The 22,109-nt window shown below is 36.5% G+C and overlaps 1 protein-coding gene across 4 annotated transcripts in view; it reads left to right on the top strand.

Moving 5' to 3' along the window:
• Nucleotides 1-21,750, top strand: part of ANO3 (anoctamin 3) — a 108,046-nt gene extending 86,296 nt beyond the window's left edge. For all 4 annotated transcript variants that reach the window (XM_063160525.1, XM_063160528.1, XM_063160527.1 and 1 more), the window contains 13 exons: nt 7,671-7,753; nt 8,679-8,819; nt 9,161-9,325; nt 10,355-10,391; nt 12,415-12,526; nt 13,705-13,762; nt 15,212-15,309; nt 16,775-16,920; nt 17,028-17,180; nt 17,820-17,967; nt 19,149-19,229; nt 20,084-20,189; nt 20,980-21,750. In XM_063160525.1, coding sequence (XP_063016595.1) covers nt 7,671-7,753; nt 8,679-8,819; nt 9,161-9,325; nt 10,355-10,391; nt 12,415-12,526; nt 13,705-13,762; nt 15,212-15,309; nt 16,775-16,920; nt 17,028-17,180; nt 17,820-17,967; nt 19,149-19,229; nt 20,084-20,189; nt 20,980-21,162 — 1,511 coding nt within the window. In that variant the 3' untranslated portion in view covers nt 21,163-21,750. The remainder of the gene's footprint in view (nt 1-7,670; nt 7,754-8,678; nt 8,820-9,160; nt 9,326-10,354; nt 10,392-12,414; nt 12,527-13,704; nt 13,763-15,211; nt 15,310-16,774; nt 16,921-17,027; nt 17,181-17,819; nt 17,968-19,148; nt 19,230-20,083; nt 20,190-20,979) is intronic.
• The last annotated feature ends 359 nt before the right edge of the window (nt 21,751-22,109 follow it).

The raw sequence follows: 22,109 nt of genomic DNA, 5'->3' as shown, positions 1-22,109 counted from the left end.
ATGAGAAAAAAGGTGTATTTGGCCTCTCAGTAATTGTTTAAATATTTAAAAATAAGGACCAGAAACATGATACAAATGTTTGGACTGTGATTGCACTTCAGTACGCATTTTTACATACTCACAGAGAAGACAAAAGCAGTCATGTTTTTAAACCTCTTAAAAATATTTTTACTTCTGAAAACAGATGTAGCTTCATCCCTAATTTTGTAACTGATATTGGATGACTAAAGAGTTTAGATTTTCTTCGGTTTGGGAGAGCTTTTTGAGCTATAGTTTTAAATTTGCCCCACAATTCTTTGAACACGTTCACTGATACTAGATACTATTTTCCTGATGTTTCAGAGCTTAAAGAAAGAACTTGTAAGGAGGAGATACAGAGTTAAGAGACATATTGGTTAAGCTAAAATTTTTAAATAATAAATTAATGTCAGTTGAAAGCTAGTTTGGCTGGAGTCAATGATATCCTAATAATTCAGTAAGACAACAATTTAAGCAGCCCTGTGCAGAAATAAGGAACACTTATGCAAAACACTGTTGAAATTCATAAAATTAGAGGATTTTGAGAAAGTGGTTAAAAAGGCAGGCTTCAGACAGCAGACTTGTGAACATTGCTAATACAGCGAAAAGTTTTCTAAGCAGTAGAGCAGACGTGAGAAATAGCACAATAGACTTTTGTAATGTGTCTTCATAGGTTGCAACAAGGTTATTTAATGTATACCTTTAGAAGGTTAGTATGAATGAGTCTCTGTGCTTTGTCTCTCATGAACGAGCCATTGTGTTAGAAAATAAGTCTTTATTGTGTTAACTACTATTACATGTGTTTCGTATGATTGGATAGAATTTTTGTCAATATGTTTTGCTCTGTGTGATTAGCTGAAACCTAGGCTAAGATAGCTTTGTGCTATGATGTAATGTAACACCCCCTTTGCATTCCCTTTGGATCAGAGAGCTGTTAACATAATCTGTCTCCATTGTCCTAACAATGTGCTGAGACTGATGTGCTGAATAAATAGCTCATGTCACTGGTTCGGATTGCCCCGTCTCCGTTCGTGTCTATATATAGCTGCCGCGGCAAACGCTTGTGCTGTTCCTTACCTGGGTCACTCCTTGTGTCAGCATAGGAAGTTTTCTGTGGGAAATAGGAATTTTCTGGGGGAAAATGACTCAGGCCTCTTTGTAGCACATATAAAATATCCAACCAGGCCAATTAATACAGATCCCAAAATGCTCCTGCAGAGATGCCAGCTATTATTTCTTCTTTGTTGTTTTTGTCTGTGAGAAAAAGAAGCAAAGATTAAAGAGCTGAATGGGAATAATAAATCTATAAAACCAGTGAGTGAGACTTTCAACAAGGGTCTGAAACACTTTGCAAGCTATAAGTAAACCAGCCTATCTGCAGAAACTGTCTGCCTTTGTAAATGAAAACAGACATCTCCATCCTTGAAGTTTGGAGGAATAAAGGGGATTTAGGAAAAATAAAAAAGCCGCTAAATGAGTTTTTAATCAAATACAAAGGTTTCAGGATTAATTACGGAATCACAACTATTTTTTAATTAAACAAAAAACCAGTAATCATTCTTTGAATGCAATTATTTGTAAGCATTTAAGACAGCAGTTAAAATTGCAGCCTCTGAATTTCAGTTTCTATGTGTGCAAAGTTAAAAATTCAGTAATGCTTCATGCACCTGTTTAATTAGCAGAATAAATGCATTTCTTCAAGATTTTCCTTCAAATTTCATAAAACCTTTCTTCAAGATACTCAGTTTTTCTTGCAAGTGAACGCGCTCTCCAACTCTCATTCCTTTTCAATTGATGTTAGCTAAAAATCAGGTGCCTTTTAATTATTAGCTATATATTAACTATGATGGGAAACATGAAAGTCTGATGATCCTTCAGTTCTTAGTACAAACTGTACTTTCAGTCCTGTGTTAAAAGCTTGAAAGCTAATTAATGCAAAAAATTACTGTGCCTTTCTAATATTTTCTTTTTCTGAAGATCTGATTCAGAATAGCAGAAAAGTGCAATGACAATTTTATGTTCCATTGTTTTCCCACGCATACTTAACTTGGTAATTAAACGCACAATGAGTAATTCCTTTGGAACTTTGTTTATAAGAAGTCATCTTTGGTCACAAAAATTTCTGAACTTTAATAAGCTGATGTGCTGTATATTTTACATCTAATTTATACACGTCTGCTTTGAAGATCCATTCCAGTGAAAATAGACAATACCTATTTTCACTAGGTTCTCCCACTCTGGAAGCATTAAATAATTAATTAAAGTATAAATAATTTGAAAGTACATGTTTTATTTTGGGTGAGCTTCAGTTTTAGTCTGTACTAGATAAATTGTAAGTTCACATGTCTTATAAAGCCTCCAGTTTGATTTAAAAAAAGGTTTTATATCAGCATTATAATTTCATTAAACCACTTGAATTTTAGTTAGATCCTTACCTTCATCGGCATCTTTTGGTGATGCAGTAGGAGGGTTGCTGGAATTATGATTTATCTTTGTTGTCTGCTGAATAGAGTTGAAATTTGAGGTAGGATTGTCCTGCTTCACCATGGGTGATGTGAGAATGATACTGATGGGGGAATAACATGGTGGGTTTGACTGAAGAGTTATCACTGGAAGCACTAAAGTCCCAGGGATGGTGTGGATGACTGTGAAATACCTTGGTGTCACTGTGGAAGGAGATGTAGCTCAGCACTTTTGTTCACTTCAGAAAAGTCACCTGTTATTCCAAATGTTGCTAAAGACATTCTGTGGATATTTGTAGCTGAGTTATTCCATTTTTTCGACACATTTGAAGAGAAGGTGGTGCCATCAGAGGGCCTAAGGGATCTGCTTTTTGCTTTGCTGATAATTTCTGTTCTTTTCACTACATTCTCTTTGACATTGGCAGCTGCTGGTAGAGCATGACTTGTGGTCGGAGGACTTACTGTGGTAGTCATATGAAGAACAAATCTCTGTGAAGTTAGTTGCACTGGAAACTGATGGTTTTTTTGTAACAGAGCTATTTCCTTTACTTGTTTCTTTTACTTCTTCAGCCTCAGTATTGCTTCTGTTCCATTGCAGTCTTACAATGCAGAAAAATGAGTCATTCCACAGGAGAGTTGCAGGGTGTTGGGTTCAAAGTTTATTTTATAGAGAACCTGCAAGAAATTCACTTTTTAAAATAGTTTTATTTAACCAAACCAAGTTACTCACTGAAGACCCAAATAAGTTGGTAAAATAAGTTAGTGTTATGCAATAGAAATCTCACTGATTTATCACATGTTGATGCTGGAAACATTATGTCCCTAAGTGTTAATGACATAAGAATCACCTAAATTAATATTGATGATCAATAAAATTGATCTCATCTTGATCAATATCAATTGCAATATTGATCTCAATGTACTGGTGGGGATGTTGTAGGATAGCTCACGTGGCTGGAATGTTGTCATGGAGGGCTACACATTGCTTAGGATAGACAGGACCAGGAAGGACATGGCGACAGAGTTGTCCTGTGTGAGGCAAGACTTGGAATGTATTCAGCTCTGACTTGGGGTAGGAGTAAGTCGAGAACTTATGAGTCAGGAAAAAGGGGATTACTCGTAAGGGTGACACTGTTGTGGGTGTTTGCTACAGGCCAGCTGATCAGGAATAAAAAGTGGATGAGGTTTTCTGTAGAGAGCTTGAAGCAGCCTCAAAGTCACAGCACTGGTTCTTGTGAGGGACTTTACCTACCTTGACATCTGCTGGAGAAGCAACACAGCACAAACAGTCCAAGACACTCCTGGAAAGCATTAATTACAACTTTCTGAAACAGGTAGTAGAGGATTCCCCAAGGAGTGGCATGTGCTTGACCTCATACTAAGAAACAGGGAAGTCTGGTTGGAAGTGTGAAGGTTGGGAGCCACCTTGGCTGCAGGGATCATGTGATTGTGGAGGTCAGTACTGGATAAAGAGGACACAAGGCAGCAAGTAAAATTGCAACCATGGTATTCAGGTGAGATCACATTACCCTCTTTAGGGATCTCTTGGAAAAATCCCCTGGGCATTGGCTCTGCAGGGAAGAGGGGTCTAAGAGGGCTGGTTGATGTTCAAGGACCACTTTCTCCAGGCTCAAGAATGATGAATTCCATTGAGAAAGGAATCAGGCAAAGCAGTCAAAAGACCTGTGTGAATGAATGAAGAATTCCTGTCAAGCATGAGCAGGAAATACCAATACAGGAGATTGAAGCAGGGTCAGGTCACTTGGCATGCATATAGAGAGTGATCAGAGGAAGTAGAATTGAAACAAGGAAGGCCAAGGCCCATCTGGAATTAAATCTGGACAAGGATGTGAAGGGCTGCAAGAAAGGCTTATACAAAGGCTTATCCATAACAAAAGGAAAACTAAGGATCACGTGGCCCATTACTAAGTGGAGGGAGGCCCTTGTAGCTGAAGACACAGAAGAGGCAGAGCTACTGAGCATCTTCTTTGCATTGGTCTTCCCTGACATGACCAGCCCCAGGAATCTCTGTCCCAGCTGCCCAGGGTAAAAGAACGTCGGGTTCCTTGCTCAAGCATGACTGGGTGAGAGAACCCTTAGACAAACTTGACATCCACAAGTACATGGGCCTTGACAAGATGCATCCATGGGTGCTGAAAGTGTTGGCAGACACCAAAGCTAGGCTGTTTGCAAACGTCTTTGAAAGGTCTTGGTGATCAGGACAGGTTCCCAAATGCTGAAAGGAAGCAAATGTCATCCGAATCTTCAAGTGAAAGAAGGAGGACCCAGGAAACTGCTTAACAATCAGCCTCACCTCAATCCCAGAGAACTGCAATCGTTGGCAGAGGGTCTGGCTGTAGGCCTGTCACTGCTGGTGTACCCCAAGGTTCAATACTGGTCCCAGTATTGTGTAACTTACTCATCAATGACTTGGACCAAGGCGCAGATGCCCCCTCAGCATGTTTGCTGATGACACAAAGATGGGAGAAATGGCCCCAGAGTGCTGTGCATCCCTTCAGAGGGACCTCAACAGGCTGGAGAGATGGACAGAGAACTGTGTCAAATTCAACAGAGGGAAATGCAGGGTCTTGCACCTGGGGAGGAACAAGCCCATGCACCAGTACAGGCTGACCTGCTGGGCAGCAGCTGTGTGGAAAAGGAGCAGGTGGATGATAAATTGTCCGTGGGCCAGCAGCATGCCCTGTGGGCAGTGAGGCCAGTGGGGTCCTGGGGTGCATTAGGGAGAACAGCAGGTTGAGGTGGGTGATCCTGCCCCTCTGCTCAGCCCTCTTGAGGCACATTGGAAGTGAGTGCCTGGTGAGGCACATCTGGAGTGCCTGGTGAGGCTCATCTGGAGCTCTGTCCTGCTCTGGGCTCCTCATGTCAAGAAAGACAAGGAGCTCCTGGAGTTGTTGAAAGGCTGAGGGAGCTGGGCCTGTTCATCCTTGAGGAGAGATGACAGAGGGGATCTCATCAATATATCTGGGTATCTGAAAGGGAGGGTGTTAAGAGTCTGCTTAGTGCCAAACAATAGGACAAGATGCAATGAGCAGAAATTAATGCACAGTAATTTTCACCTGAATGTGAGGAAGGACTTCTCTCCTGCTTGCTCTGAAAGAGGCTGCTCAGAGAGGCTGTGGAGCCTCCCGCATTGAAGATATTCAAGACCTGCCTGTTCTTGAATATCTCAGTCAGCATATGGCAGGCATGTGCCATATGCTCTTGGATGACCCTCCTTGAGCAGGGAGGTTAGACCAGATGATCCACTCCCTTCCTATCTTACCCATTTCACATTTCATGATTCTGGAACAAAAGCTTCATTTTGTAAGAAAATGCCATGTTTCTATAAACAGACCTCATACTCAGAGGGGAGTAAATCAAAACCACATTGATAATTCAAATCCATGTTGCTATGGAGTGAGGTCATGAAACATATATGGATGGTGTTCTCAAGGCAATGTTTTCTGGGCAGATAGCAATTCTAAGAGCATGCCAAAGATTTCTGCTGCCTTGTGAAGAATTAGAATTTTTACAATTAATGTGGAAAGTTGATGGATAATATTTTGTGGCCTTGAGCAGTGAGTGTCATGTGAACGCTGCCAGGAGCAAATTGAAAACTAAATCAGTCCAGAGGTTATGAATGAGGCTGAATTTGTGTGCAAAGTTGTTTTGCAGTACAAAACTGGAAACTGTGTATTAAGCGTTAATTTTTCAAATGTTAGATTGAGAAGGATGAGAAAACCTCACCTTGAAGTCACATGATTGTGGTAGGTCTGCTGTTCAGCATATGTTGTTCAGTGAGGTTTTGGTGAGGGGTACTTTTTCTATTTATGAAGCAGATTGGGATGATCCACTTTTTAACTCCCACACATGAGCTCTCATATGACAGCACAGTAAATTCTATCATTAGTTATTCTTCAGCATCATTAATTATTTGGCTGTCCATGTATGTGGGTATTTCACCACCTGAATGAAGGAGATTTATACCTGAAAAAAGTAGCTTATTTCTTTTGTCTGCAAGCCTCGCCTACTTTCTTATGCTTTTTCCCATGAGTGATTTTTTTAGAGGGTTTGTGTTTTGTTGTTTTTCTTTTTTTTTAAATTTTATTTTAGATTTTTTGTTCGTTTTGTTTCGGGCAGGGGCCAGAGAGAATAAGGGCTGGTTCTATTAACTTGTTCATTTGGGTTTTTTTATTGAGTGTGTGTTATTCCCAGCTTAGCTTCTTTGTATGCAACACTGTTAAGAGCAATGTGAAGAGTATATATTATATAAATTATACACAATTATGTAGATATTGGTATAATATATAACTAATTATGATAACTAATTATGTATCAAGTATGTCTAGAAACCCAAAAAGATATTAAGCATAGTACAGAAATATAGATAAAGGTAGGAATATGTGACCCTCCTGTTTATTTTGAGTTAGAAATCCTTCTTTTGAGCAGTTGGCTTTCTAGAAGGAAGCAAATTTTCCTACTTCCTATTTGAATTCATTGTTTTTCAAAGAACAGTTGGACAATTCTGAGTTTTTTCAGGAGTCACACCCTAAGCAAGGTTACCTCTCCTCAGTGGCAGACAACAGTGTTTTGGAAATTTGGAGTTAATTATTAGGTGTAATTATCTTATCCAAACCCCTAAGTGTATGGAAAATCTGATTATGGTCTCATATCTAAGAATTATTAGAAATAATTATCTAAAGAATTATTCTAGTAGCAAGACTGCTACAGTATAATACTGTATATACAGTATTATATACAGTATATATGCAGTTCTGGTATAGCTGGGAAAGAAGTGAGGTTCTTATTTGAACTGAATAGAAGGAGATAGCTCTTGGCTCCTTATTAATAGATATCATTGTGTATGTGTTTCCTTGTTTCTTCAAGAGAAGATTCTACGTGTTGAATAAAATGAAAAGAAAAATGATGAATTTAAAGGGATGACAGTGTCTCATATTGTCAGGTGCCTATTTCTGTACAGCTACTGCAGACAGCAAAAATGTTTCTTAGATAAACATTGTTAAGTACTGTTTTAAATTTCACAGGGATTATCCTGAAGCTACTTAGAGTTTTCAGATTCTATGAGGGAAACTGTCAGAAAGTGGCTAATGATATGTTACATTGCTGATTTTCTTAAGATGTGCATGGCCCTTTCCCCTCCTGTAGCTAAAGTACAGTTGTTTTCCACAGCAACAGTCTTTCTGGAGTTTTGGAAAAGACGGAGAGCTGTATTGACTTATGATTGGGACCTCATAGACTGGGAAGATGAAGAGGTAAGGAGAAATAGAAGTTTACATGTAAACCATGCTATCAGCATGGTTAAAGTCTCAGTATCAATCCATATTGTATGTTAGTCATCTGAGTTTGTCATTCAGATCATATTTGTATTTATAGCACTAGTTGCAGAATACAAAGGTATGCTTGAGATTGTACAAGGATACTTTGCTTTTTGCAACTAATGTTATAATTCCAAATATAATTGTACATTTATTAAAAGTGTCCTTGGAAAAACTGAGTGCAAATACTTCCTGTATTTGTATTTGTAATACTGTACAAATACAAAGGACAGTAGCTGCTTCTGATGTCAGTACAGATGCCTTTCAGTTCCATGGTTCTTGTTCTGGAAATTCTTGATCCTGCATAAAAATAAGACCAAGACAAGCAACAAGACAGAAACTAGATTTAGTATCCTTGGAGAGGCATAGCCTATCCTTGAACATTCTGTTATCGGCATCAGCAATAATTAATAATTTATTTTATTCTATAAATTACTAGTCAGCATAGCTGTAGTTTACCTGTATGATGGTGATTTAATTGCAGTTTAAGTCTATAGACTTCACTTGTTTTGCAGCTTTCTGTGGATGGGTAGATAGAAGCTGGTGGCTATTTTTAATAAATGCTCTCATAACACAAACAATACCATTCTAAGTGGCCCTAATTTATAGTTTTGTTACCAATTTTTGCAGAAAATCTAGTGTGTAAGTCAGCAATATGACCCATGATTCTTTTTAACACCTCACATAGTGGGGAAGGCTCCTGTGGTTTCTGTTCTTTGGATTTTCAAAAGAGCAAATTATTTAGGTATTTGAGTTGCAGCATTATGAAAAATGATCCTTATCAGTATAATGTTCTACATGTATGTCTGATCCTTGAAAGAAATTAGTAATACAACAAATGGAATCCACCCTGTCATTCCAGGAAGAGCTGCGTCCCCAGTTTGAAGCTAAATATTCCCAAGTGGAAAGAGTAAATCCCATCACAGGAAAACCCGAACCTTTTCAGCCTTTCCCTGATAAGCTCAGTCGACTGATGGTGTCTGTCTCAGGAATATTCTTCATGGTGATGTTTCATAATATTAGAACTGTTGGATTGTAATTCATCTTACTGTGATGTAAATAGTAACTCAGCATGAGTGCATTCATTAAGATTAGTGGATTTACGTAACATAGGCAAAACTGCTTGTCTGTCTTACTGCTTTGTTTCCCAAGATGGAGTATAATTATATTGGAAAAGAACAGTAAAGAAATGCTGTAACTCATCTTAGTTTTTTGTTCTCTCAAATTCTGCTCTCCAAAACAAATATTAGTCTTTAAAACACTTGTTTTATTATTTCAGCGGATATAATTTCAGATGTGATTCCTTTTGTTCTAATACCTCTGCTCATAAATACATATCTGTAGATTTCACTGGTCCTTACTGCAGTGTTTGCAGTTGTGGTGTATCGACTGGTAGCCATGGAGCAGTTTGCTTCTTTCAAGTGGTATTTCATCAAGAAGTATTGGCAGTTTGCAACATCTGGCACTGGAGTCTGTATCAATTTTATGATCATCATGTCACTCAATGTTGTAAGTCTTCTGTTCTTTTAAAACAACAATTAATTTAAAAGACTAATTTTTAAAAGCTTACTGAGTTACCCATGTGTTAGATATATGCATGTTCATGCTTTTTAAGGTAGTAGCATCTGAAGCTAGTATTGCAGTGGATTTTCCTCCTCTGATACAATGTTTGTTAATGTTTTTATCTAAATCCTCCTTGATTTGTCGCTGCACATCTTCACTTATGTCACCAAGTTACAAGGGTATAGATTGCTACTTTTTACATTTGTATTTTTTTAATATTAAACTTTTGCAGTAGATCTCTAATTTAAGATGTAGTTCTAATTTGAACTACATTATTTTCTTGACTGAGAATTTGGTTTCTAGGTTGTTTTTGATTAATGACTTCTTATTAAAATGCAGCTGTGATATCAGTGTTGCACAGTCCTGGAATCACTGTGATATGTGATTTTGGTATTAGGTTTTTTCTGTCATGTAATAGCACAGGTTTAATAATTTGCTCTTATAGCATTACACGGAGAGAAACTCTGTTATTTCAGCTGCTTTATTATTCATCATCTTTCTGTTCCCATGCAAGTACAAACAGATAAAAAGGAATAATAACCCAGCAAACACTGGCTTTTAGGTCTCTTAAGGAATTGCACTCGCTGCAATAAGAAATACTTCTTCCGATCAGAGTCCTCTAGTTATTTGTGTTATTATGTATGATTGCTCCACATCATAAAATGTATATTCAAGTGAACAAGCAAAGCTATCCAAAATAACTTGCTATTTGTAGTGTACTGTCGGAAACGTATTTTGGAGTCGGCAACTGCCTGGGGCTAAATGACATTTAAAGTAAAAACTTGAGATGGTCAATATATAGAGAGAAAAGTTTTCGGTACAAGGCTGATATCCTCAGCAAAGGAAAACGGAATTATGTTACCTTGATGCCATAGAGCAAGAGAATACCATGCTTTGATGCTTGTTTTCAGTGTGGATTTATCATCACTACAGCCAGGATGTCCTGTACTTACACCATTTAATTTCTTTTTTTAGGTGTATGAAAAAGTTGCCTATCTCCTGACAGATTTAGGTATGTAGGTCTTTACTAATGGTGTGGTTCTTGATGGCTGTGGCATATACCTTTATAGTATACTTCTTTATTTGACTTTAAAGAAGTGTTTTGAAAACTTGATCTGTGAAGTACATTTTTGGCATTTCCCTAAGCAAGTGAGAAATATCACAGAAAGAAAATACATTAGTATTTCAGTGAGAAAAAAAAATAAAACTAAGGAATTTGTTCTTCTACTTTTAATGTTTTGTGGTATACATTGAAAAATAGTAATCTTATTTTGAAGCAAAAGTCAAAACTTATTCTTTCTTAGCATGCTGAAGAGTTTTTTCTATTATCCCCAAGTTCTTGGTTTATTTTTTATTAAGTTTTAATTTGATCTTTCAGATGGAAAAAAATGGGTTAAGATAAAATTAAGTTGTCCCAGATAAAAATGTTGAGTCATGAATTTTATAGTAGCTCCAATTAGGTAGCATTAAAATTTTATACTGAAGCCTATAGTCATGATTCAATCACAGACATAAAGCTTTCTAGCTTATAGAAAACAAGAAAACAAAGATAGAATTTAAGATCTCTGGCTGTGTCAACGTGTTACTATTTAGTGTTTCATTTTACATGCTCACTTTTAGCTCATGTCAAAATATGCAAGTAATTTTGTCTTGGTTAAATGCCAGCTGGCTCTTAAATTCCACAGCTCCCTCTTTTGGTTAAAGTATTAAACGAGGTGCTCAAAGCTTTATAGTGCTTCACCTAAGAGGCAGTAGAACAGGCTAGAAAAATTCAGAATTTATCGCCAACTTACTTGAATTCTTAAAATATTTTAAAGTATTCTTTCATATCAAAAATATTTCTATTCCTTTTAAAGTATTTTGTATTGTTACAGGTCACAGAATGGGAAAGAAAATAATTGTTTAAGTGTTTAAGCAGTTTTTTTTCCCAAAATACATGAAAGAATTTTTTTCAAGAAAGATTTCTTGAATGAAATATAAAGGAGCATTAGGTGTTTCAGATAGGTCACTCATTCTTCTTGCTAAGTGTTTTACATCAGAAAAGCACACCCTTCTGGAGATGACTGTCTCTATATAAAGCTAGTAGTATCCTGTATATTTCTATCCAAATTTAGTCATCAGTAGACCAGGGTAGTTAAGTAGAACAAATTTTAACTGACAAATCCAGGAAGTTTTAACTTACAACTCATATGCTTTTACGACTCATGTGCTTTAAAATTTTTACCAATGTACTATATTCCAACTTTGATATGTCTATCGAAGATGGATTTTGTAAAAATTAATTTGTAAACATTATGACCAAATTCTAATTCAGACATAAATAATCTTAAGGAAAGATATCCAAGGCAGTGCAGACCCACACAGAGCACTTGTAGCCCTACTACACGTTTCTACATTTCTTTCCAAAAGAAGCCAAGAGAGAGCCTCTGTCCTTTCCTTGCTGAATTATAAATTGTTTGGCACTCCTCAAGCTTTATGGAAGGGAACTCCTAAGGATGAAGTAAAGGTTTTACAGAAGGATTTAGAGGATGAGGAGCTTGGATGAGAAATCAGCTAGCTTTTAGGTGACTCTTTCACCTCTGCTCCCTGGGCAGCTCTACTGATTCCAAGTGCTTTCAAGTTTTTGGGGGGGGGTTGTGTTGGTTTGGGTTTTGTTTGTTTTGGAGTTTGTTTGGGTTTTGTGGGGAATTTTTGTGATGAGTTTTTTTCTTTGACTCAAGATATCTTTAATCTTAAGATAAAAAATTCACACTGGTTTCCAGTTTTTTTCATGGAAGTGAAACAGGTATCCTCCCATAGTATTTTAATTTATGCTAGGGGTTTATGATTATGACCAAGGGGTTCCTATCTTCTGCTTCCACATAGAAACAACGTAGTCTAAGCTGGGGCAATGAAAAGAAATCAATGGCAACATGATGGGGCACCATGATTTAAAACCATCACTTATTTTGTTAATATTGATTGATTTGTGAGCAAACTTATGCATAACTCAGTTTCATTTTTGTTTTTATAATGTATGTTGTGTCTTTCTGAAGAGCACCCTAGAACAGAATCTGAGTGGGAAAACAGCTTTGCTTTGAAAATGTTCCTCTTCCAGTTTGTCAACTTGAACAGCTCCATCTTCTACATCGCCTTTTTTCTTGGCAGGTAAGTTATGTTTGCCAATTGCACTTAAAAGAAAACTTGCACAGAACTCAAAATCTTCAATAATTTTATAGATTTGAAGAAAATACAGGGACAGTATGAACTGTAAGGTTTAGGTATGAGTTGGTTTCTGGGCATAATTAAACCACTATTTCTAAATGTATAGAAGGGTTGGACCATTGTAATGTTTATTCATGAAACTGGAGAGTAAAAATTCTACTTTTTATTGGAATGTACATTACTTTCTTACTAAATAAGAAGGCAGAACTTTTGAAAATGCAGTCACTTCCTAGATGTGGATCTGTATTTAGCCCTGCGTTAATAGGGTTGATTAATATTTTCTTGTTTATTCTGCTTGAGTTACATTTCCAAAAATGCATTTCTGTAAATATTAAATATTGTCTGGCAAAAGTTATACAAGATCAGGAAGCAAAAATTCTGGCTCTAATTTTTATGTGTATCTTTAGGTTAGAGCATGAGATACAGCACAGATGTAACCTTGCTTCATTTTCAGTTCAATTTTGTAATGATCACACATACCATTCCTGCACAACCTACAGAACATTTCAGGGTATCTTCTATGAAGTTTTACAGTATAATTTCAGTTCAGGATTGTTTGGAAAAAAACTAACAAAAACAAAAAGCAAAGAAACAAAAAAAGCCTAGTAAAGACTGTTGGTGAGAATCTGTTTGTTGCATTCAGTGGGGTATTCACCATACAATACCAAAATTTCTGTCTGTATTGCTCTCTCCTGTACCTAACAGGACCAGGCATGGGTTTCTTTCTCTCTTTTATAAATTTCATTGAGGTCATCAAGAGCTGGCATTTGCTTTACAAATCAAGTGTACACTTCATGTGGGCAAGCAGATCCCTGTGCTGCAGTTAGTTCCCATTAGTTGTAGTGGCTGGCTTGACTTCTTAGAAGTAGATTAGAGTTTGAATAGCTAACATCTAAAATCTCTGAAGCTAGGATTTTTATTCAGGACATAATAAAAGTTTAGGATCGTTTGCAAAATGATAGTCTTTGTTTGCATTCTGAAACTTCCATATCCTACACCAGATTTAAGCCTGTGTGATTTATTCTGTTGGTATTTCCTGAATTCAGTGGATGTTGTGAAACAACTACTGATACAGGGTGTTTCTGGAATGTCCACTGAGAAACAGAAATCTTATTTTCCAGATTTGCAGGCCGCCCAGGAAAGTACAACAAGCTTTTTAACAGATGGAGGCTGGAAGAGGTAAACAATCTTGTTTTCTGCTCCTGTGATATTTCCATGAGTAAAAAGGCGGTGGCTGAAGCCCAGTTTAAAGATTTTATTATTCCAAGCACAGCAAATATTAAACTCTAGTTTATAGCAAAGAATAGGATCCAGGTGATGGATTTTTCCTTCTGTGTTCTCCAGTGTGCTGAGTGACTGTGCCTAAGGCACATGAGTTCTTTCTGTCTGTCTTAGGGAAAAGCCATCAGTAATAGATCCTTACCTCACATGCACTGTGACTCCTGTGAGATTGGAATCTCCTGGTATTTGGGATTTTTGGATAGAGGACATAAATATAAAGCCATCAGCTTTTTAATCAACTTGCTTAATTTCTCTCAGCACAGAAAAAAAAAATGGATCTATTGGAATGGGCCCAGAGATGGGGCCACAAAACGAATCAGAGGGCTGGAGCAGCTCTCCTATGAAGGCAGGCTGAGTTGGAGATACTCAGCTTGGAGCAGAGAATGCTCCAAGGAGACATTACTACTGCCTTTCATTACTTAAAGGTGCTTCAAGGAAAGAAGGTGACAAATTTTTAGTAGGGGCTGTTGAGACAGGGCAAGGATTAATGATTTTAAACTAAGAGAGGCTAGGTTTAGACTAGGTGTAAGGAAAGGTTTTTAAAATATGATGATGAAGATGATGATGAAACACTGGGACAGGTTATCTAGAGGGGTGATGGATGTCTTATCCCTGAAAACATTCAAAGTCAGGTTGGATGGGACTCCTTTAGTTGAAAATGGCCACACTTACTGCAGAAGTTTGGACTAGATCACCTTAAGGGATCCTTTCCAACCCAAAATAATCTATAATTTTATAGAGTTCTAGAGGAAGATGAATAGTATTTTCAAAATTTAACTAGACTGTTAGAATTGCAACTTACCAGCATGCTTAAGTTTCTTCTTTTCTCTGAAAATCAAACTACTTCTACTGCAGCTTGGTAGCCAAAGAGTAAAATATTATAACTTTGTAGTCAATTAATTGAAAAATAGTTCTGTAATTACTTAACATTTAAACATGGCAGTACACACACAAGCATAGATATATATAGATAACATACCAGTACCAGAAATTCTGCTAATGAAGTCTTTCTTTAGAATTAGATTATTGCAGATGAAATATTGCTCCATTTTTTTGAAATGAGTAAGTACTTATTGGTCTAAGTGAAAGAGTCTCTATCATTTATCATAAATCTAGCACACATACCTTTAAATTAGCCAATATGATCTAATATCTGACAATATGTCTGAAGGTTGTTCAGCTGAAGTCTGTTAATTTTTATTTTATTAACATTTCTTTTAATATTTCTGCAGATGGCAAATAATGTTTTTAAACACACATACTTAATATTTTTTATTTACACTCTGAACAAATAAAAATAAATGAATTCTCTGATTTTGGCTGTTGATCTCTTCCACTTTATTTCAGTGTCATCCTAGTGGCTGCTTGATAGATCTGTGCTTACAAATGGGAGTTATTATGGTTTTAAAACAAATGTGGAACAACTTCATGGAACTAGGCTACCCGTAAGTTCAGATGCTAAAGTTCATTTTAAAAACAGTAAATCCATGTTAGCCTGATTCAGTGCTGGGGAGAAGTGGTTTTATGTTTGGAGAATGTTTTCACTCATTCCACCTCAGATATTGTCACTTTATTCCCAAGGAAAGCATTGTCTTCCACTCTGAGATAAAGATTCTCAGGGTATATTAAGAATCTCAGTTGTTTATTAGGATTTCATTTTCCATAATACAGAGATGTTCAGCCTCTGAAATGACTAATGAGCTAAGAGTCTTACACTTCTCTTGAAACGGTAAGAATATGTTTCCTGTATAATGTTGATCATCAAATATTGATCAAATTAAAGTCTCAACCTTGAAAATGTGTTAGAAAGGATTTTGCTCACAACGTGAAATTTGCAATTGTTCTGCACATGAAGGACAGTGTACTCCATGTTGTGGAATGAGGATTTTTGAAATTAAGAAACCTACTTTAACTGCCAGGCTTCCTGTCTTCTCAGCCAAGCAGGATGTTAACCTTGTCTAAAATTTATTTTAGAACATGCTTATGTTCTGTTACGGAAATAAATGTTTTGTTTTGACAAAACCATTGTTTGCAACATAGGCAACTGTTTATCTTTCAAGCAAACAAAAACTGCTCTTTCAGTAACGAGAGGGATCAAGAGCCAAACACTAAATTAGCTTGAGAGAAAAAAGAGCAGCCTTTTTATGAAAACACTTACAAGAAAGTTATTTCCCATCCTTAGTCTCTCTTCCATATTATCTAGAAACAAATAGAAGCCTTTAGTTAGCCCATGTGTCAGTACTAGATAATATTTTTCATTTAAATAACATTTTAATTCATGAGCCTACTATCTCCATAATATTTATGACTACTTTGTGAAAAGATTTTGCACAGCTTTATGAAGAATAGTCTTAAATATTTTCACATACAGCAACACCTCTTTAAATGCTTTTTCCTGCTTTATAAAGAGAAGTATTCTGTAGAACATCCAGACCTTTACGTTTGTTCAAAAATATATGTATTCTACTATTCAGTGTGTTTTACTATGGTATTTTTGCTGGGTTCCACTGACGTGGTTTGTCTTTTACAGGATTAAAATAAATCATTATTTATTTTTTAGTGCTCTTGCTATGCATGATTTTTTAATTTTTTTTTTTTATTTAGTCATTCAGGTAAATCCTACCAAAATAAAAAAAGTCCATGCAAGCATGTTCCATATTCTGAAAAGCTTATTTATACAATGCAAAACATGCTACATTAAAGACAATTAAAATAATAATGCAGAATTATGAGATCTTCTGTAAGTTTTTTGCATTATATCTAAGAGGATATTGTAAAATTTTCCATAAAATATTTAAGTAATCATTCAGATGCTGTTCAAAACAGGGCTGTTTATTTCAGAACAGTACAAGAACATATTTTAGATCTGTGAGCAGATACAGTCATTAATACTCTCTTTATCTAATAAAGTTTATTACAGAATTGGTGGTCACGACGCAAAATGAAGAGAAGAGGGCAATCAATGGAGAATAAAATTTCTCTACCTCAATGGGAAAAAGACTGGAATCTGCAACCTATGAATCTCCATGGTTTAATGGACGAATATTTAGAGATGGGTGAGCAAATCTGGGAGGTGTTGGTTTTCTTCAGAAGGTAGAACTATGTTGCACGTTATAAGATTTTTTTGAATTTCCAATTTCTAACCACGGAAATGCCTGTCTAGTTTTACAGTTTGGCTTTACCACCATCTTTGTGGCTGCCTTCCCCCTAGCACCTCTCCTGGCACTGCTCAACAACATCATAGAAATCAGATTAGATGCATACAAGTTTGTCACTCAGTGGCGAAGACCCATGCCTGCAAGAGCAACAGATATAGGTGAGAAAACCCAGTGACTGCCACTGCCAGCTACCATCTCTTTGGGTTTTCCTCTTGAGAACAGCTCCACCCCTGAAGTATTTCATGTGTCAGGATGGTGACATAACCAACAGATTTCAGTGACAGCTTTCCTTTTTGGCAACAAAGAAATAGTTGGTTGATTTGCATAGAGGATTCCTCAAGTTTGTTTCCCATTTACAATAAGGAATTATTGTAATTTGAATATTGGAAACAGGCTAAAATTATTTCAGGCTTCTGATTTGTGGAACTCCAGGTCTAAAATAAATTGAATTTAGAAGTTAAATAAAAGGACTGAATTAACTTTTAATTTAAAATTTAATTAAATAAGAAATCTCTTTCCATAACTTCCTATTTGGCCTTCATAACAACTTGTTATGGCTTTGTTGCTTGGCTTATCTTCTCAGCAGGGTGTACCCTGTTGTAAGATTTCATTTGGGTGGCACGGGTGGTGGCTGCAATGTGGGCACATGGCTTCATCTAATTAGTTTTTCTGTCTCATAACTCATTCTCTACAAGAAAGGAAAACTGAATGACTAATAATGACTTTATTATCACTGATATGACTCAATATGACTATAAAAAACCTGACTATTTTGTTGAAATTTCTCTTGTTTCTAGGTATTTGGTATGGAATTCTGGAAGGAATTGGAGTTCTGGCTGTCATCACCAATGCCTTTGTTATTGCCATTACTTCTGATTACATTCCACGTTTTGTCTATGCATATAAATATGGTCCCTGTACAGATCAAGGGTACAGACAAGAAAAGTAATTAGGATATTCTTTATATATACATGTATTTTTGAGTGGAACACAATTTACTGCTGTATTTCTATGATAACATGTATCAGATATATTTCTTTACACCTGTGCAAACCTTCCCAGATCTGAAGAGTAAGTCCAAAGAGTTTGCAGAGTAGCTCTGTATAGAAGTGGAAAACCATCTCTTCCCTCCTGAATGCAAACAAAAAAGTCTGTACATTGCATCAGTTCTCAGATCTTTTCTAGATAAGCTTTTCCTCTTCTCTGCAGTAGGTCTATGCTGTCTTCTCCAGTGCATTCCCAAATACGCATATATGCTCCCAAAAATAGTGATTTACTCTTCCTGAGCTGTCACAGGAAAAGAGAGTTCAAGGGTCAAAATAATGAGATGGGATAGGAAGAAAAGAGACACCATCAGAAAAATGTTAGTGCTTGATGCACCCTATCCGTTTAAGAGAGAACTGTGTAGTTCTTTTGTCAGTAGTGGTTTGCGGTATTACAGCAAACCAGAAGATCCAGGATTGTAAAAGGATTCCTCATGCATCTCTTCTTATATCTTCTTTGACTTTCAAATGTGCTTTAGTTGTTACAAGACATTTAAAGAAGACAGGATATCTTTCATGTCTGTGTGCTTTTCAAGCAACAGCAAAAATTCACTCCAACAGTCATAAATCAATATATTTATATAATTTCTGTAATTAATAGTAATACATTTTTGCCTTTAATGTAAGTGTTTGGTATATATACACTGTTCATGTTACTGTTGATGAAAACTCATAAAACCTGTTATTTTTTGTATATGCTGCATTATTGGTGGCCAAGTCTGCAAGGGTGTTAAATTATTCTGCTCTCTGTCTTTCTATCCATCTTTCAAAGATCAGTAATTTTAGAAAACAGTTAAAAGCATTGTAGGAACAATTTTTGTATATATCTCCCAGCAGGTAAGAAGCAAAACCATAAGAAGTGCTGAAAATAGATGTAAACAGTGCTATAGCTGAAACAGTTGTTAGTCCTTTTTTTCCAGTAAAATTTGCTTCTCTGCATGAATTTCAGAATTGCTTTTGTCCTGATAAGCAAGTAAAGTATTATGCTCACAGTATCTGATAGCAGAATATGTTTACATACAGGATGTTTATTGTATAACCACTTTATGAAGAAAGTGCTGCCCATATGGCTTTTTCTTTCAGATGCTTAAAAGGATATGTCAACAGCAGCTTGTCAGTATTTGATTTGAGTGAACTTGGGATGGGATACTCAGGATATTGTCGGTACGTTTCCTTGCTCTCACTTATTGCAATACAGGCATGGACATTCATGCAGACAGTAAATTAACAGTGCTGAAATTGCTGGCATTCCTTTTTTGCCCTTAAAAGCGTTGGAGTTCATGTTTGTTCAACATGGAGTCCTTGGGTACAAAGAGTGTGTGGTAAGATACACTGCTAACATACTGGAAATTTGTGTTTTAAGTTTTTGTAGGACTCCTGCAAGCCATTATCTTTCATGTCTCTATGAATTATTTAATATAATTGTTTTACCAGCTGCCAAGAAGGGTAAAAATCCTCATTTCAATTTTGTTAAGCATTCTCAAGTCAATAAATTAAAATACACAATTAAAATTTTTGTTACCTCTCTAAACCAGATTGAGATTACAATTCTTGCAAACAATTATGCAAGATGAATATAAGAAATACAGCATAAAAATGAAATAGGACATGAGCACACTTCTGTTTTCTGACTTAGGTTTGCAGTAAGCATTAGTTTAAATTAGGATCATATTTCATTTATGCAAACTTTGTCTGGAGACTCTCAAAGGCTTGTAAGCAAAGACAAGAACCAATTTAGAATCAATACATTTAATACTCCAGCTTTGTAACAATCGAAGAAACTGTTTGCTCTGGATTTTTGGAAGCAAAAAGTACTGTCTCATAAACAGCTTTATTTAACAGCCTGTATTCTGGACAGCTCTCCCTTTCAGTTTAACTCCTCTTGAAGTCTGCTTTCACTTCAGTTTCTCTCCTTTTAGCCAGATCTGGGATGAACCAGAGAGCCCTTGGCCATGTCAAAAGTTTTAGTTGCTCAAGAGAGCACAGAGTAACTCACTGGGTTTCTCTTTGCTCTGCAGGTACAGAGACTACAGAGCCCCACCATGGAGTTCGACTCCGTATGAATTCACTTTGCAGTTTTGGCATGTCCTGGCAGCACGGCTGGCCTTCATCATAGTATTTGAGGTTAGTTGTGGAAGGGAGCAAGCCCTTTCTACCTTTTATAGGTCTGAGTTGATTCTTTATAGTTGTCCTATAAGTAAATTGTCATTTTAATAATTTTTGTTCATTTTAATCATGTTTGTTCATTACAGTCAAGACAGAGGAAAAAAATTTGTGTTCCCCAAACTGTTGACTATCAGCTACTTCAAACAGAACTGACAGAACATGCACTTGCTGTAGAACTCCTCTAAAATCATATTTCCTTGACAGTCATCTTATCCATCATGTTGGTTCCCTGCCCAATCATTCCTATTTTATTGAAAAAGAAGAAATGCAAGTTTCGTGTATATTAGGTATGGTTATTACAAGATAGAGTGTGTGTCAGGAAGATGATACATGATTCTAGGTTAATATAAAAGTTGAAACATGTATACTAAGTTTGAAGTACGTATTGCATACTCCCCAGGACTCTAATCACCTATTTCTTTGATAAGCCCTGAACAAAGACTGCTTGTAGGTAGTGTTGGCATTTGTTGATCAAACTAGCATATCCTGTAGTCACATCTTCATTTAAGTCACCAACTCTACTCTTTGTTTTCCTTCTTAGAAAACTTCAGCATTTGCCCATTTCTTTCAGATGACTCATTTACTCCCATAGGAGTGTTTTTATTAAGAAAAAACCAAAGGAGTTACCTTTCAGTCACAAATTGAATCTCAGTTCCAGTTTTGCCACAGACTTTTAGGCTCTAAACTGTAGTCCTACAAAGGAATACTTATTGATATGTTAAGCAATTATTTTTGTTTTTCTTTTCAGCATCTTGTTTTTGGAATAAAGTCTTTCATTGCCTACCTAATTCCAGACATACCCAAAGACTTGTGTGACAGAATGAGAAGAGAGAAATACTTAGTCCAGGAAATGATGTATGAGGCTGAACTGGAACATTTGCAAAGAGAAAGGAAAAAGAATGGGAAACAGTATCACCATGAATGGCCTTAGTCACTACCATGCTACAACAAAAACACTTTGGAATTGGAGAGAGAAGTTGCAAAATGAAGTCAGTCTGGCATCCGTGTGAGATTTGGTGGTGGTGTATTTATGTTCTTGCTAGGCAGTGCAATTGCATACTTTGGTGGGCACCAAGAAATGGATGTTTCCAGTGATGTCAATGAAAAGCCTTGCCTGTAACTGGTCTGTGATGAGCTCCAATGATAATTGGCATTCAGAAATGTGCAGAGTAAAAATCTGAACACTGTTTAAAAAAAAAGCAATGGGTTTTCATGCTGTTTATGAAGATACTATCAGCATGATGAAAACAGAAAATTACCTGTGAACCTATAGAGTAAGGGCATGACTAAAACCAACTTACGTGATATCCACTACTTCTACAGCTTCTGATTGCTCAGCTCCATCTGTAATGCCTCTGAAGAAAAGAGCAATTGTTGCCTTTGTGGCCATGACTTGATCTTTAAGGCTTACTGTTTTGTCAGGTTTGTCCTAGTCTCTTGTTGAGATTGTGGATGTGGTCCTACCCTAAAAAAGGGGTCTGTGGCTGCTAAATATATACTATGCAGTTTAAGATTTGCACATTAGTGTCATTAGTGTCATTAATTTATACATCTAGTTGAAAACCAAAAAGTCCAAATTCAGAAAGAAAACAGCAGTACCAGGAGAAGGTAATTTTCTATTTGAAAATTACACAGCTGTTGAGTTGTCCTTGCACTTTTCTGTGTGAAAGGCCATGTCCACACGCTTCCAGCATGAAAGAACTGTCATTTTCATGCTAACTGTGTTAGTGTTCCTCTTGATCTGCCTGGGCAATGATTCCATGACTTCACAGAGTGCTGACTTGAAATACTCCCATGCAGTGCAAATTACTTTCTCTTCAAATACAATTACATCTTTATAGTATGCAAGCTTCTGCCAATATATATGAGGCACACAGT

This window comes from Melospiza melodia, chromosome 6, assembly GCF_035770615.1.
Source record: "Melospiza melodia melodia isolate bMelMel2 chromosome 6, bMelMel2.pri, whole genome shotgun sequence".
Lineage (NCBI taxonomy): Eukaryota > Metazoa > Chordata > Aves > Passeriformes > Passerellidae > Melospiza > Melospiza melodia.
This window is presented reverse-complemented; position numbering and strand designations above follow the sequence as displayed.